Source organism: Amblyomma maculatum, chromosome 9 (genome assembly GCF_055883805.1).
Source record: "Amblyomma maculatum isolate TAMU_Amacu chromosome 9, ASM5588380v1, whole genome shotgun sequence".
In the NCBI taxonomy this organism is placed as follows: Eukaryota; Metazoa; Arthropoda; class Arachnida; order Ixodida; family Ixodidae; genus Amblyomma; species Amblyomma maculatum.
In genome coordinates, this window is record NC_139352.1 from 14140953 (window position 1) to 14157084 (window position 16132).

The 16132-nt window shown below is 44.0% G+C and overlaps 1 protein-coding gene across 2 annotated transcripts; it reads right to left on the reverse strand.

The window, feature by feature from the left end:
• Positions 1-274: 274 nt before the first annotated feature.
• Positions 275-14241, reverse strand: ave (sterile alpha motif domain-containing protein aveugle). 2 transcript variants are annotated; one of them, XM_084578214.1, is made up of 6 exons: positions 14160-14241; positions 13985-14056; positions 10642-10815; positions 6914-6980; positions 3203-3279; positions 275-379 (listed from the first exon to the last, which is right to left on the reverse strand). In XM_084578214.1, exons 2-6 carry the CDS (start codon positions 14010-14012, stop codon positions 348-350), a joined length of 378 nt encoding a protein of 125 aa, XP_084434340.1. In that variant the 5' UTR covers positions 14013-14056; positions 14160-14241; the 3' UTR covers positions 275-347. The 2 variants fall into 2 exon arrangements, with proteins under 2 accessions (XP_084434340.1, XP_084434339.1); XM_084578213.1 differs by having other exon boundaries at positions 13985-14053; positions 14160-14229.
• Positions 14242-16132: the final 1891 nt, after the last annotated feature.

Sequence of the window (16132 nt, forward strand, 5' to 3'; positions counted from 1 at the left end):
TTGTATTTTACCAATCTATGAATATTGCCTATCACTGCTCAGACACCCGTACTCAATGGCCCTGCATTCAGCGTCTGCTGTCATGAAATTAACACTTTCATGCATTCTAACAAAAAGTATTTTGTAAAGCCTGAAAGTGGCCAACACAAACACCAGCAATTTTAATACTATAAACATGGTATGCCAGAATTACTTCAGTACAACTGTGTGAACCACTGGTCATGGCCTACTTGCAAACAAGCAAGGTCATGGGCGCACAATGAACAAACCCAGGAATGTGAGCAAATGTTTATAAAGAACCTGAGTAAGTTTGTCAAGGTCTATAGATGGCACATCCAGTGTTTTCTTCAGCTCATCCCAACAGTTGAAAACTCTGTGCCTGCGAAACGCAAAATGAGAAAACAAAACTGACATCAGTGATGGCAAATTAGCATATATTTACTTTGACATTGATCAGAAAATCATTCTGCCGTTTCACAGCAGCCATCTCTATAATAAAAATAAATAAATGAAGCACACAGTCTTCCAAGTGAAGCAGTTGGTGAGGCGATCACACGCAGGCACACGTGGCTAAGGTGCCTCGATGGCCAGCGCCGCTTTCAGGGTGGAGACGCTGCTCTCCACGGCAGCATGTTGAGTTCCACTCCCCTGTTCGGCTGCATTGAGCGCAACGCAGTGGCGGATGGTTTTGATGATTAAACTGCCGCTGTTGTGGACGATTCCGTCAAGCTTGTGGTCTACCAAGACAGGATGATGCCATAGAATATGGCCGAAATGAATTGGAGTTAGTTATATTAAAGTATATAATGCTTCATAGCTCATCTTCCAGAAAACTCTGTCCCTTCTGAACAGTTGTTCGAGCAACGAAAGCAGCGAATAACTTGGCGATTCCTTGACCTCTCCACTAGAAATTAGGAATGCTTTTTCGACATACAAAATGACTTATTTTAAGCTGCAGTAAAGTCCCACCCTTCCGTTCGATTACAAGGAAAGGAGACAAATAGAGGAAAAGGAGCCGTAATGATGTGCCCGCAGAGTCAGTAAAAATCGTCAGGAATGTTTTAATTTGTGCCAGCATGTTTTAGAGTTTTTTCTGTGTGTGCTGACGGCAGCGAGGATGAGATTTATAGCCTGGCAGTCAAATCTGACGACCGAAGCAGTTATTTCTTTGGAAGCTAAGAGGGAAGGTCGGCCTTTGTAGTCATGATTTTATTTAATAGCCAACGCGGGTTCCTGCGAATGCTTTGAAGGAAGGGCTTTGGGCAGGAAGTCCTTCGCGGCGTTTACTGATTTATGCTTTTGTTAGGGTAAACTGCTAATTGGTTTTCACAACTGCTTCGATGCTGACCTTAGCAGTCCAGATTTAATGTAATGTATTCCTTATGCGGCGGGGTGAATATACTTCATCAAACGCCCGCTAAAAACGCCCACCAGACAGAACCCTTCAGAACCCTTGACATAAATTATTGGTACCAAAAAGGTTTGGAGGAAATGCTTTCTGCCAAACCTTCATGGACTAACCGGGCTAACAAGGGTTAGATTTTCAATGTGTTTTTTTTTCAGCGAATAAATATTTTCGATGAATGTGTGACTGGCTTTTTTTGGCGGATGAATGTGGCAGTCCTCTGTGATTCAATGGTTATCTTGGCATTTTTAGCGCAAGCTGCTCACATATACCTGTAATTAAGGTGCACATGACAGATTGTAAAGCTGTGCTTCCAGAAGAAATTTCTGGCGTCATTAGATTCGGTTTTGTTGATTTCCACGCTGTATTGAGCCAGAGGATGGGCATTGCGTGGTTTGCTTTTTTATAGCAGCTATGGAACTTGTCAATCATCACGATAGTCAGGACATGTTTTCTGCGACGCCCATCCACAATTTCATGTCTGTGGCTTAGCTGATAAACGTACTTGATTGGGCTTCTTTTGTGAACTGTCAACTTTCACCGAGCGTTAACAGGCACTAAACAGTCAAGTAACTATGCAAAACTGAATATGAAAACTGAATTTGGCTTAATTTTATTTTCACCAGCTTTTCTTTTCACCACCAACGTCGTCCGGTAATCAACGGGCTGATCAGCCATCTTCTGTTTCGGCGGCGGTTCAAACGAGATGGAGAAACCACATGGCCAGGAACGACTTCAACGCACTCAACTAACAACAACCAAATCCATTGGCAGAACTGCGCAGAATGAGGGGCGAGCGAGCAGATCAGCACTGTCGGTGTGTTGGCAAGGTCCATTTGTGTTTCAGAGGCTGGCACGGCGTAGAGCTATGGGCGCAGCCTGTTTGTGTTCGGAGGGGTGGAAGGGTGGCGGGAGACAGGCGCACGAGGGTGGCGATGCAGAGAAGGCCAGAAAACAGGTTCTATTGTATGAGCGTGCAGCGGCTGCAACTTCTTTCTTTTTTGTTTTCTTTTCAAGGATTTCGCATACCATTACCTTTTGGCATGAGCACTCAGGAGCCAGACTTCATTGTCATAACCGATAATGCGGCATGGGGGCATTGTAATAAGTGGATTATTTTACCATAGAAAACGTACAAAAGTGAACGGTGCAGCAGCTTTTCATTGTTGTAACCGATATATTGTTAAAACCGATATCGTGGGTTCAACTGTACTTTTATTTCTGTTTGACCGTTCGCAAAATTATGATGCAGGCAAATACCAAATATTGACTCATATGATAGTAAATGTAATAATTACTATTCACCGCTCCAGTTGAAGCACAATACTGTTACGACGGGGGTTTGACAACGGAGCACTGAACAGGTCAAGAAGGCAGGGAGCTCAGCTAGTCAATGGCAGCGTGTCTGGCACGAGAGCCTTTCCCAACTTCTTTCTCTTTTTCTTCTGCTATCTTCTTCATCTTCTTCAGTACAGCTACAATACCTCAACAAGAAAGAAGCCGCCATGCTGAGATGTGTGCCTATGAGATGTCTGTATAAAAAAGTTTATCAATTTAGAAATGCCTTCATTGCCGCCTCCCCCCCCCCCCCTCCCACGTACACAAAAACTGCTGAGGTTGACTGCTGTAAAATGCGATTCCTAGCAGCACCTATTTCCACTCCAATACATTCAAACATGTGATTCAACTTTCCACTCCCACCCTCATCACTGTAACCCAAGCTCAGAAATGTAAAATGAATCTACCCCAAAGAAAGACAGTGAAGGACCAGCAGTCAAAAAAGATATTCTTGCTCACCCTTGCTTTCGAGATCCCTCATTTCCAGAATGTTGCTTTTCAGCTTGAGCTTGAGAATTTCCCGGTACAGTTCATCCCTGCAGTCAAGAATACAGCCACAAAATGTCATTATTTGCTGAAAAAGACACCACTTCAGTACTATAGCATTTCCACACTGACCACAGCTGGATAAAGTGAGGTTAGCATTATGCATTGCATAAGCTTTCATAACAAACAGCTGCACTAACTAAACTAACCATGCAATTGTAACCCTTCTAACTTACGCAAAAGATTTCACAGATAAGTGTAAGTTTGCAGTCATTCCTGTTTATTGAATACCTGCATCATCTTTGTGGCATCACAGCAGGGGGATAAACACTAAAACATTTGAAAGTACAATGAACATGATACACCAAAAAACATACATAGAGACATAGCAAACTAAGGCACTCAGCGTGCGGTAAAATGCTTCGCTCAATGAGAGTGAAACAATTTCATGCGATAACTCATCCCACTGGCGAATTCCAAAGAAAAAATTAATGCCGAAAAACATCAGTCTTAAATGATTTGTTTACTAAATATTCGCTTTGTGTGGCCAAGTATGTGGCGTTGCTCGAAGAGGGCGCTGTTCACTGGCACCCATGGCACCACCCTACAATGCTCGGGTCCCCTATACACAGTCAACGAGTGAATTTCCGGATGCCCAAATTTCAGACATGCCCGATATTCCGGACGCCTTCACGGTAGTGCCATGAGCCCCATAGAAATAATGTATAAGGACATCTGAAATTTCGGACGATCGTACCCTCCACTGTCCAATTTTCTGGACTTTTTGATGTGATGGAAGGTCACAAACCACAACTGCACCATATGAAGCCGCCAATTTGGCTATCTCCCAGTTTGCATATCACCACTTTGAACCACAACTAGCTGTATCTAGCCGTCACACACCGATCTGGTCTGGCCACATTGGCTATGTTTATCAGCGCCTCCTCCGGAGTTTCAGGAAATGCCGTCGGCACCGCGGTGCCATTTCGTCATTTTGTTGCGCAAACCCGCCAAAGCCTAGTGCATGGTTTTGCTCTGCGACGCTAGGCCTTGGCTAGGTCCAACTTTTCGACGCTCATCAGCAAGCTCCACTGTTCGCAACGCGAGGATTTCGCTTTCTTGCGATGGAATCCACTCCGTCCTCGTCGCCCTCGCTGATAGCATCGAAGCACGGAAAACAGTATCAGTGGCTAATAATGAAGAACAAAGCTGCCATTTTTAAGCAAGTCATGAGCGGCCGATCGCAGGCTGACGTGGGCAAGGAGTTCGGCATTTCTAAGCAAGCAGTTTCAGATTTCCTCAAGAACAAGGGCACATCTTGGAAGCAGCCAACAAACCATCTGGTGCCAAAACAAATAATGCAAGCCAAGGTGTTCATTCAAAGCTTGAGAAAGCCCTCATTGTGTGGCTTAATTCTATGACTGCAAAGTGGTTGCCTGTCTCAGGCTGCATCTTGAAAGAAAAAGCGGAAACTCTTGCTCTTCAAATGGGCACTGAGGATTTTAAGTTTAAATGTCTACATGGCACATTCATAGTGACACTGAACAGCAATGGAGTCAGCCCCTCACTATGAAGAGGTAGCTGCGCTGCTTCGGTGAAATGGAAGAACTACATGGATAAAAGTGAGGGAAACACACAGTAGCAACACTCAGCAATATGAAACAGCGCACTGCTACGGTCAGCTTCTTAGCAGGCGTGCAGACATCAAGTGCTGCCACCCTGGGCTATCATGCGGCTTACAAAAGCAAATGCAAAACCAGATGCCTTGAGTTTCTCAGAGATGAGGAAATCTGTTTTGCCTGCTGTCGTTCACGTCAGAGGTGGATTCATGACAGAGTGCAGATTTTTTGACAAACTCCTTCCTTGCCAGTCATACCTGTACATCGGCTTGCTTCGATAGCCCATTATAATTAACCACTGCAAGACCCATAGAGTCCTAATCAGCAGGCGTCAGGCGCCACAAACTTACATGGATGCTTGCCAGGACTGTGCCTGCTTTTCGAATCAGATGAGTTTCCAAAATAACAAGAGTCAAATGAACAAGTTTCTTCCTGCCCTTTGAGGAAATGTGTGCCTGCATGCTATTTTGTGCATGCATGCCAGCTAGAGATGAAAGGAAGTAATAACACACACTTCTCTAGCGCCTTTCGAAACTTGTTCAGATTCGCAAAGGTTGTGGAGCCCTGTATGACACCTCAGAATAGTCAATCAAGACAGCCAAAGCCATAAAACTGTCTGCATACAAGAATATGCATGAATGACCAGGGCCCATAGCACTGAAAAATTCTAATGCACTATGACAAACAAAGTACCAAAGCAGTCCCAATCAATTTTCATATGGAAAGGCCATTTCGTGGCAATTTCACAAAAACTTAGCTTTGCATGATTAAAATGATGCTGCACAGTGTAACTGACAGTTCACTTGAGAAGGTGTGTGACGTTAACATTCCGAAAATGAATGTGGGCTGGGAGAGGCAGTGCAGTAGAGAGCCCTGGAATAATTTCAACTTCCTGGAATGCTATAACGTGCAATAACATCACACAGCATGAGGACAGCTTTTGCATTTTGTCTGCACCCCGATGTGGCTGCCATAGTTTAAATTCGATCAAGCAACCTTTGGCAGACCTTCATAACCAGTGAGTTACCCTAGCGGACTGTACACCAAATATAATTCTGTTGCAGAAGTGCTTTGTGCTGTTTACCAATTGCATAGTGACCCCTTGGCATAAATTTTTTCCATGTATGTTTGTGGCTGCTATCATGCAGCACGACTTTAATGTGCTCAGTTAAGAAGAGTATTGGAAGCAAGTGCCTAGAGGCAGAGATATGAAAAGGGGAAGAAATTTGAAAGCTAGAGAGAGAAAGAAAGAGAGAAGAAAAGAAAGTAAGGGGGTTAACTCGGTAATGCATGAAAACTAAATTCCATAAGTTTTTACTTCGGATCCATTTGGCCCTGTCTCCTTTGGCAATGATTTTATCCGTTTGTGAAAAGTGACTGGGCTACTGGCTCATTAGCAACCACATCTCAGTACTGAATCTATGATGCAGCCAGTGGTTAGCCAGACTATCCCCGATGGTGGGACTTGCTACCTTGGGATTTCTTTGACTGGCTGCCTGCTGCTTTTGTCTGATGCTACTGTCATGGTGAGGACCGGCCAAATGAAATGAAAAATGGAAGCTTATAACATATGGCCCCTGTTTAACACATATGACCAGAGTAAGGGGCCCCCCTCCCAAAAAAAAGAGGGCTGAATGTCCCCAGAATCCATCTTAACAGTGAGCCCTGTCTGTTCTCTTTTCCTACCAACACGTATGGGACCCGAGTGGCTGTGTGTTAAGTCTAAGTTGTACAGCATGCCTCAGCACAGATACCACAAAAAGGCTAAACTGGCTGCTTTTCTTTCAGTGTCATCAGCACAAATTGTAAGGTAAACACTGGCAATTCTCCCTGTTCCAAGTTGCACATTTCAAGTTCAACGGCCAAAATGAAAAATTTCGTTCTCCGCCAAAAAGCAATGAAATGTGTTACTGCTTCTGCATGCAGCTGAGATCTGGAGATTACCAACACTGCCAGAACTTCTCTGCACAATGTGGAACAATATGTGCAACAAACATAAGATACAGAAAAAATAATAAGCATGCGTTTCTTGTTGAGTACAAGAATGCAAGAGAAAAATACTCGCCGGTGAATGGGATCCTTGATTCCCATCTTTTCCAGACTGACATCATTTAGCCTTACCAGTGATCGACCTGGAAAAGTGAAGAATATTTAAATCCTGCGACACATCATACAACCACAGGTCACTCAGACAGAGTGTGATAACTTCCTGCTTGCAAATCCCTACTACCGAGCGACAAACTCTTACCACTTCCACCATTCTTTTGGTTCAAGCTGCAGATGCCGGCATAGTACAGTAAAATCTTGATGATTTGCTCATGGCTACACCACTTTCATTACAAGACAGACTCATCCAATTCCCCCAGGTGAAGTGCAATGTGTACTATGTACAGGGCTTTGCCTGTTATGAACACCCTTTTGAAAATGCCAATACAGGTGACACAAATATAAGACCTGTGAATGCGTTCGCATGCACTAAGTGCAGCCCATAAACTGCCAGCATCTGCCAGCATCGCCATGCTTCATCAATCGCACAGTATGTAAACAAATCCCATTATTCGTAAATATTATACCATCAATGCGATTCCCAGGCTTCAGCATACGGACTTTGCTCATCTTTTTTGGCCACAAGCATTTTGACAGACAGGAGTATTTCTCGGGTTCGTATGACGGAGGTTCTAATGCAATGCGACTTCGCAGCTCTCGTGTTCTTTTTGCACTCCACATGACATGCGAGAAAAATAACTGCAGTTGAGGCCATAGCCATAACAGTGCAAATGCTTGACAACCACCATTAAAAAAATTCAAAAAGTTAAACATCAAGAATATATCATGCAAAGTAAAAACCACTACATGCAATGGCATTAAAGGAAAGCAAGTAAACAACACTGTTAAGCTCAGAAAACTAGTAAATCTGACCACAAATAGCCAGGCAAGAAAGCTGTCATGTTATTTGACGGCTCTCAGCTCCCGCAAACCCCACCACTAGCTACAACAAGTTTTCATATCTTTTCTTAAAATTACTTCTTTGGCAGTCAATAACACTGCTTTCCTCTCTAATCTGCCCTATAACATCCCGCAACCTCCTCGAACAGCTACTCTTCAATGGGTCACAGAAAGGGGGCTCAAAAAATGACTATAAAATGCCCCTTGCGACTCAAACACTAATTCCTTACTTTTACACCTCTGTGATATCGCACATAAACATTAACAGACAGTCGTAAGCTACCCAATTAAGTGAAAGACCACCTGACATAGACACCGTTGCACCCAGGCAAGCTACCCAGATTCCAGTTGAGCTGAACATGAACCTTCTCCTGCTAATGCCCCTTTGCATGTCCCAGTGTTGTGCCGCAAGGCAGCAGCATATTGCAAGGGAGCATTGGCAAGTTTTGTGTTGAAACATGCCCGCGAATTCCCAGACAGCATGGCGGAGGTCCCCTGGCGACAGAACACCTTCGTGCTGCGGCAGATTTAAAGTGGCAATCAGCGCACTTGCTGATTGAACCTCTTGAGCCATTGTCAAGTGCTGCCTCTGGATTGGACAATTTGAGCATCAACGTCTTCCTAGGTTATAAAACGGGAACGCTACCACTGGAGACCAAACCTTCCCGAGCATCCATCAGAATGCCGCTCGCAAGGAAGGGACACGTCAGAGTCTCCCCGGCCGCCACTACGTGAATACAGTTGTATACGGCTGGTAGTCTTCGGCCCCTGCCCCAATCTTGTACTGTAAATATTACCCTCTAAATACCGTATAAAGACGCCTTTTGATCATCCCTTTGATGCTGACTGAGATTCATCGCTACTGCCAAGGGAGCAGGCAGCTCTCGATCACGAAACGGGCGACGAGAGCCATGGGTCCAACATCCTGGCACAGCAACACATACAAAGCCTCACTTTAGCCAACCAGTATGAATGGGCCTGCGTGGTCTTGAAGTAGCGCGTCTTACTCCTCGCACAAGGGTTCAGGAAGGTTCATTTCCTATCTCATCCTCCCATCTCAAATAAAAAACCCGAGTCGTGGTCTCGTGATGTCACACAATGAGCTGACCAATCCGTACCCAGCCATGTCACCTGCTAACTGACACCTGCCAGAGCCATGGCCGCGAATTTCTGCAGAACACGGCCTTTAGCACTATCGTGTGGAAAAATCCCAGACATCTGACAGCTTCAGCTGTTATATTGGTCTTGCCTTGATTGACAGCTTAGACTGCCTGCACATTAGCAGATCCTTCGTTTCCACCTCCCCTTTCCTCCTTTCACATCCCATCCCTCCAATACACGAGGTCTCGAAATGATTAATATGCAACATTTTTTTTTTACACCGCAAAAGGGCTATGACAGTATAGCAAGAAACCCATGCACAAAACACTGTCTTTTCAGCATTTGTTGAAGTATAGCTGTTAGGAGCACCTCGACACATATGGGAGGCAATAACCCTACTAGCACTGCCCCTGCACAGGCACAGTCACCATGCCTACGGTCATTTGCGTCAATTGCACCTTCCAAAGCAGATAACTGGCCTATCACTGAAGCACTACACCACAACCATTAAGATGTGCTTCGAGAGTTGTGGTACTTCAATCAATGCGCCCAACAGCATGATGCATGAGCACGAGAGACAGCTCTCTTTGCATCCCCCATTGAGTGTTTCGCTCCTCACATGAAGCTGGCTATATAGGTCAGATGGCTTCATCTCACTGGTGCTACGGACTCTGACAGCTATAGTACCAAGCATTCCCTAAAAAAGAGAGTAGTGAGCTGGTCAGAGAGGCACATCAACAAGTTCTATTCAAAGTATTTAGCCCTGTTGGCCTTGCTGATCAGTGTACACTTGCAAATTGCAGATTTCCAAGGCTCCCTAGTGCCTTTTATGCACCATTAGGCAGTGCGGAAGGATTTTAAATTGCTTCCAATAATGCAGCAGAATTCACCTTCATGCCATTTCATACAGAGGCTCTTCACAGCTATTCATACCCAATGTAAGGTTTTAGGTGAAGAAGTATGTGATGTTTGTTACGCTGATGTGTCCACAGTGCATGAGTTCATGGTGCACACATTCTGTCTTCATACCCCATGCTGCCACAGTGGCGAACGAGCTTTCACTACTGCATGGAAGGTAGGTGTCTTGACGAAGGCGTGGAAATATGGGAGAATACTGAATGTTTTGTTGCACTCTCGTTCTTGACCATATGTGACACAAACATTTTAGCAATGTCTTATTTACACTGGAATATATGACATGAGTTTGTCAGCCCTAGTTCGCACAACAAAAAGAAACAGGCACAAAAAGTGTTAGCTAACCATCATTCAATACATTCAGGCTACTACTGGAAAAACGATAAAACAGTGAGTTCGTCAAAGGAGAGGACAAATGGACAAAATTGGTGCTCAGGTGTGCTTTCATCTTTCTTTCCAATATTCAAAATACAAAGTTTGATGAACAAGCACTGCGGCCATGCCTCCAAACAGGCACTGCAACTCTCTCTTAACACTCCATAGAGCACAGTTTCCGCTGCCACTCCCAGAAATTTAACAGTTGCACTTCTGATTCCTTTTGCTGCTGCATGACCCACGGCAGAAACCTATTGCATGGAAATCCAATGCCAGTCAACGTGAAAGGTAAAGCAGGCTGCTGTGCAGGCGATTTCACAAAGGACTACAACTAAGATGGCAGTGAGATGCGTCTGGCAAATGCATGCCTGGACAGTGGCCTTGCTGACATTGTAACAGGGTCTGGGGTCTTGATTCCTTCAATTTTGCCTTCAACGGCAGTGATGTGAGACGCACCTGTTATCTCATGGTCAAGGAAGAGCGTTGAGTATGAAGTGTAGTGATTAATGCAACACCGCTTCATCCACTTCATGACATGTACAGTCTCCCAAAAAAAGACAGGCAGGGGCCGAGCTCGCTTCCGCTGGGCCTCCTTCTCCTTCTCAGCTGTCGCCGGCGAGGGTGGCGCCGCTGAAGAGAAGTTCGAAAAATCAGGTCGACGGCAACAACACACAACGCACACTGAAGTCTCCCCAACAAGTGCGCATGAATTCTTGGCACGGTATGTCAGGACTGCAGGCATTACAAAAAAAGCAGTGACTCGAAAATTCTGAGAACTGGCTTTGTTCTAATGAGCAGTTATTTACCCATTAAGGATGGAAGAACTTTCAAACCGCTGCACTGAAGCTTGAAAAGTGAATGCATCAGCACGTACTGTGCCTAGTTTCAATATTGAAATAAATTTTATCAGCTCCTCGGGAACCAAGGCAGCCTGGTGATGACATTGGTGGTGAGGTACAGTTAGGTTTAATGATTGACCAGTCCAGCTTCCTCTTATTAAACTTAAGGTAGTGAATATGCATGCTGTGTAGACACATTTTTACACACAGAACTCGGAAACTATTCCTTCATTCGATACCCACTGCAGCATGATCTGCCAGCACAGCTTTTGAACTGAAAACCATGTTCACTGTAATTACTCTGTAGAAAGTGCCTATGCAAGGCCAAACATAAGCCCCTATACGTACCTCCTTGATGAAATTTTAGTGTGTATGCGAATGTACCTCTACTGAAAGGAAGAATCTGCTTCACATATCACAAAAACATATCACCTCAACTGTTAAGCAGTGTTGGCTAAAGAGGGAGAAGTAAGTGCAAACTGAACAAGATAAAATGACAATTCATTGAAATGAAATATCAGGAACATATTAAACATAAAAAAGAAAGGTGAAGTAAACACACAGAAATGTAAATATATTAGCATCTAGAGAGGAAATACATGCGAGGTCAATTAGCATTTTTAAATGACATCTTCGTGCCTTTGAAGTGAAAATAATTTGCTCTAATACAACACTTGCTTAGGCTCAGATTTTCTGCTTTTATGTACAGACTTCATCAGGGCAGCATAAAAATTTTTATGCTAAAAGCCAGCGAAGGTAGTCTATAATGCCGTAATATACACTTGAGACAAAATGGCGAGAACTAGACGATCCTAAAATATGATCGCACTGATTGCCTTCCCTTTGGTACAGGCTAAGCTTGAACATAAAGTAATTCATCCCTGCTAAAACAAAAAGAAGCAATCAACCTTACGATCAAAGCTGAGCATCTCTGTAGAGTGCAAACAGTTGAAGTAGTTAGTTTTGGTAAGGTTTGCTTTGATTCAAAATCTTAAAATGCTACTCTACAATTATTGTACTGTGGCGTACATATCTCACTTCATCTTATTCAACCTACTCTGGTCTTTCTTCCTTTTGCTGACCTCTGATTTCCTCTACAGGTTCTCACTATCCCTGCATTTCTGCCATTAAGATATTAGATAGCAGATACCAGGGCTAGCAAACATCTTTTCCTTCACATTTTTTTTATTTATAATAAATAACCACTTACTACTACTACTCTAACATTTATCCTTCTTTTCTTCATTATTGTTTCCTTACTTGGGGTACAGCACTCAAACTAATTGTTTTCAAATGACCAAGAAAAAAAAGAAAAGCAACATGTTTCACCACCAATGATAAATTTGACACCCACACAAAACCACTCTTCGATCAATTAAAGCTTCTACCAGTTAGTACTGCGAAAAACTGCGCCGAAATAAACACACCACAAGAAAGAAGATGGGACAAAGGCGCTTGTATTAATGTATTAATACCAGTTAGCACCTTGCACAATTCTTTTCTTCATGCCACTGCTATAGCATATAGAAAGAAATGACATATCTCAAAGACCTTGCCTCATTAAAATTACGAACAAAAGTATACAACACGTAGCTGTAACTGGTTGTACCTCACACTCAAACAAATTATGCACAACAAATGTTAAAATACTGTTTACCAACTACTCTCAACCCAAGGCATACCTCACTCTCAACTTAGAATGTACTTCCTTATTGCAAAAGCATATTGTGTAATTTATTCACGGTTTCTTTTTATTTTTTTCCTCAAGTTTTCTCAATGTTTTGAGCTCTTCCCTAACACTGTGATCACTGCTGGTTCTGCCAAATGTATCTCAGTAGGAAGCAGGTAACGTAAAGCCTTTAGAAGGCTTACTGCCTGCACTTGCAGCATTGTGTATGTGATGCTCAAATAATATTCTGATGTTCTGGTTAATTGTCCTGCAAAAGAGAGAGAAAACAAAAAAAAATTTATTTCCCCTTTTTTTCACATGCCATGAAATAGCTATTAGAAAATAGCAAACCACAAGGTAGATTTGCCTCAAATGATGGCAGAACTTCCCTCAGTGTCTGCAAGCCTTCTTCGAACTGAAGCATAAAACACATTTTAGAGGCGTATAAATCTTGAACTGATGCATCTACTAGCTCAACTGGCTAACTTGTCGTTTTAGAAGACACAGACAAGCTGTGCCTTCAACTGTCAACAAAAGTTTCTTGGTTTTACTAGCCACTTAGCTGCAAAATACAAAAACACCACTACCATAAGCCCCAGCTGAAGATGCTAGAAGCTGTTGAGTCAGTCAGGCTGTTCTATCAATGTCGCCCACGAAAAATTAGTGGAAGCGACCGGAATGATTCAGACGCAGAGCTATCGTGCTCCATGAATAAAAGAAAAGTCAATGCACGCAAAAAAAAAGAAAAAAAAAAAAGAAAAACAATTCCGTCGAGTTGAGCTTGAAGCTACAAGGTCAAACTCGCACCGATCTCTTGAAAAATTGAACTGACAAGGCAAATGATTGCTGGTGGAAATCGCAACACGCCTAAGTATTTGCCAAATCAACTTTCGCCCTGTCGGATATGTATGTGGTCATATGCCTAAAATACTAGCTACGATTTCTGCTGTATCCGTGCGTCAAATAATTCATATGGTAGCAAGTTTGCAGGTGCAAAACTTGTGCAGAAAAATTTCGCAGTGAAGCGACAAGCTCCGAAAATGCAGGTGGCTACGAAGCCGCTCTTACAAGAACTGTCTAGGTCAGCTGCGTGACTTCGGAAGTTTCGTGGTTTCTGTAAGTGTAGTCAGCTGTCAACGTCCAACAAGTTAGGCACTCGCCGTTCAGGAGAGTTCGGCGGCCTGCGCTGTGGACTTATCATTTAACAACGGCATCATTCATGCTCCCTTTCTCGTTTCTTCATTCATGCCAATGTGCAATAGCTCAGGAGCAAATGACGTCGAATGCTTACTCGGCTCGGGCTGCCGATGTTTCGCCATGGCTCCCTCCCGGCGAACCTACTCCAACATAAAGGGCTGTTCTGCTGTAAAAATGACAGGGCGTCTATCAGAGACGGAGCAACAGCGCGCACATTTTCGCATACGGCACTGCATCTTCACTAACTGGATAACGAATCGATAACTTGCCTGAACAGGTGCTAGCGGAGACGAGCGTCTACCGCGATAACGGCATGTAAACAAAAGGTTCGGGGGAACTATTGTGACGGAGGGCACAATGTTATTTTGACGTCTCCGACGTCTTTGGCGCCGTTTTTGAAACCATTGCGTCTTCGCTGTGTCGTATAAGATTGGGACGAACATGAATTGCCGCTTCTTGGATCCTGTTCGTTTTTGTTCCTCGACTTTGACCTTGAGCGATGTCTTTGAATTGGTGTCGATTCGAAATCCGTTGCTTTCTTCTGTGTTGGACGCTGAAATCTCTCCTTGCAGATTCTGTCTCCGGTGCAGTGGCCGCTTCCACCGCTTCCAGACGCACTGTGCAGCACTGTCTGATTTGAACGTGAGCCCCATAATACAAAGAATGCACGGCTATATCAAAGCAATCCTCTCGAACTAAATGGCAAAAATTCAAATTGGCTCAATCAAATCCGACATTTTAAGTTGGCTGTGGCTAAAGGTACGTCGGACGGACCCGATCAATGGTCTTAAAGGTACGTCCGACGGACCCGGTGCGTTTTTCTTCGGGATCCGTCCGACGGATCCCGGAAATATTTTTCAGAGGTACGGCGGACGGACCCGATCGGTAGGGTTCTTCCGACGGACCCAACGCATTTTTCTCCGATATGGGCCTTGGGATCCGTCGGGAAAGCCGGATTCAGATGTGGTTGTAGCAACAACATGGTAGCCATATGTAGCCAAATCGAAGTTGGTATGAGGTGTACGTGCGAGGTGTAAGAAGTATGTACTACATACTGCATGCGTGAAATGTGAAATTACAAAGAATAGTACAGTGGCAAGAATAGTGCCTAGAATGGGTGATATACTACGTGATGGCATGATGATAGGTTTACGTGAGTTGGACCGCGGCAGGGTGGCAAGCACGACCAGAGCGCAAGCGCATGTAATCGCGGTGTTGATGGCCAGCCCGCGGCCCGCACGCCCGCTCATTTGGTCCTCGTTGTTATGTGGATTAACGTCTACGACGGTCGTTATGTAATTATGTAGTTTTGATTCTTCAAAGTTTCCTCACTTCCATCTGTGATGAGATGCGTCACGTAACGCATCGCTTTCTGCTCGCATTGAGGTTTGGTGCTGCAAGTTCTACGTAGTACAAGCGGCGCTGAAAAAGCTGGGCACCGCCGGCGTGTCTCTAGCCCAAGCATCGCGTCATTCGTGTTTGTTGTACAACTGGAGGTGTGGTTTGTGCTTACCGTGAGATGCTGTGATTACGGATTACGTCCTACTAGAGTGCTGAGTGCGCCGATGTCCGGACGGACATCAGTGTGTCCGTTTATGATCGGCGATGTTGCACGTGCATGTCAGTGTTTATTAGGTGCAGTGGTAATTTATTTACACGCGCTGTGCAACAATCAGACGAAAATAAGTCATCGACAATTTGTTAGCCTGTACTACAGAGCTCAAAACTCGGAAAATGGGAATGCACGATGCAGTTTTCGCATGTTGGAGTGGACCGAAAAATAAGTGCCCAGCCCACACCGCCGGGATGCGTATTACTACAGGTGAAATGGTTCAGGTTTCTGTAAAAATAGCTGCCTGGCACAGCACCTTTCTAAATGTTCAGGCTTTGTACTATTGTTGAAGGCCACTTTATCATTAATAAAGGAACGAATATGCTTTATGTGTTAATGACTAATGCTTTTTCAACATATTATGTTCATTTTTTTTTTTCGTTTTTCCTTAGTTTCCTTTGTTTTTCATGCTAGACAAACACAAATAGTACACTTTTAAACTTGTCAGTCCAAAGCTGAACATGAATATCTGCCATGCATGTGACAGCTTTAATGCTAGAAAGGTTGACATGTATAGCATGTACGTACACGCTGCGACATCTTAGTGGCACGTTAGGCTACTTGACCCAAGGTCGTGATGTTTAATACCAGTGATGGCAGTCGCACTTTGGTTCAGGTGAAATGCAAATG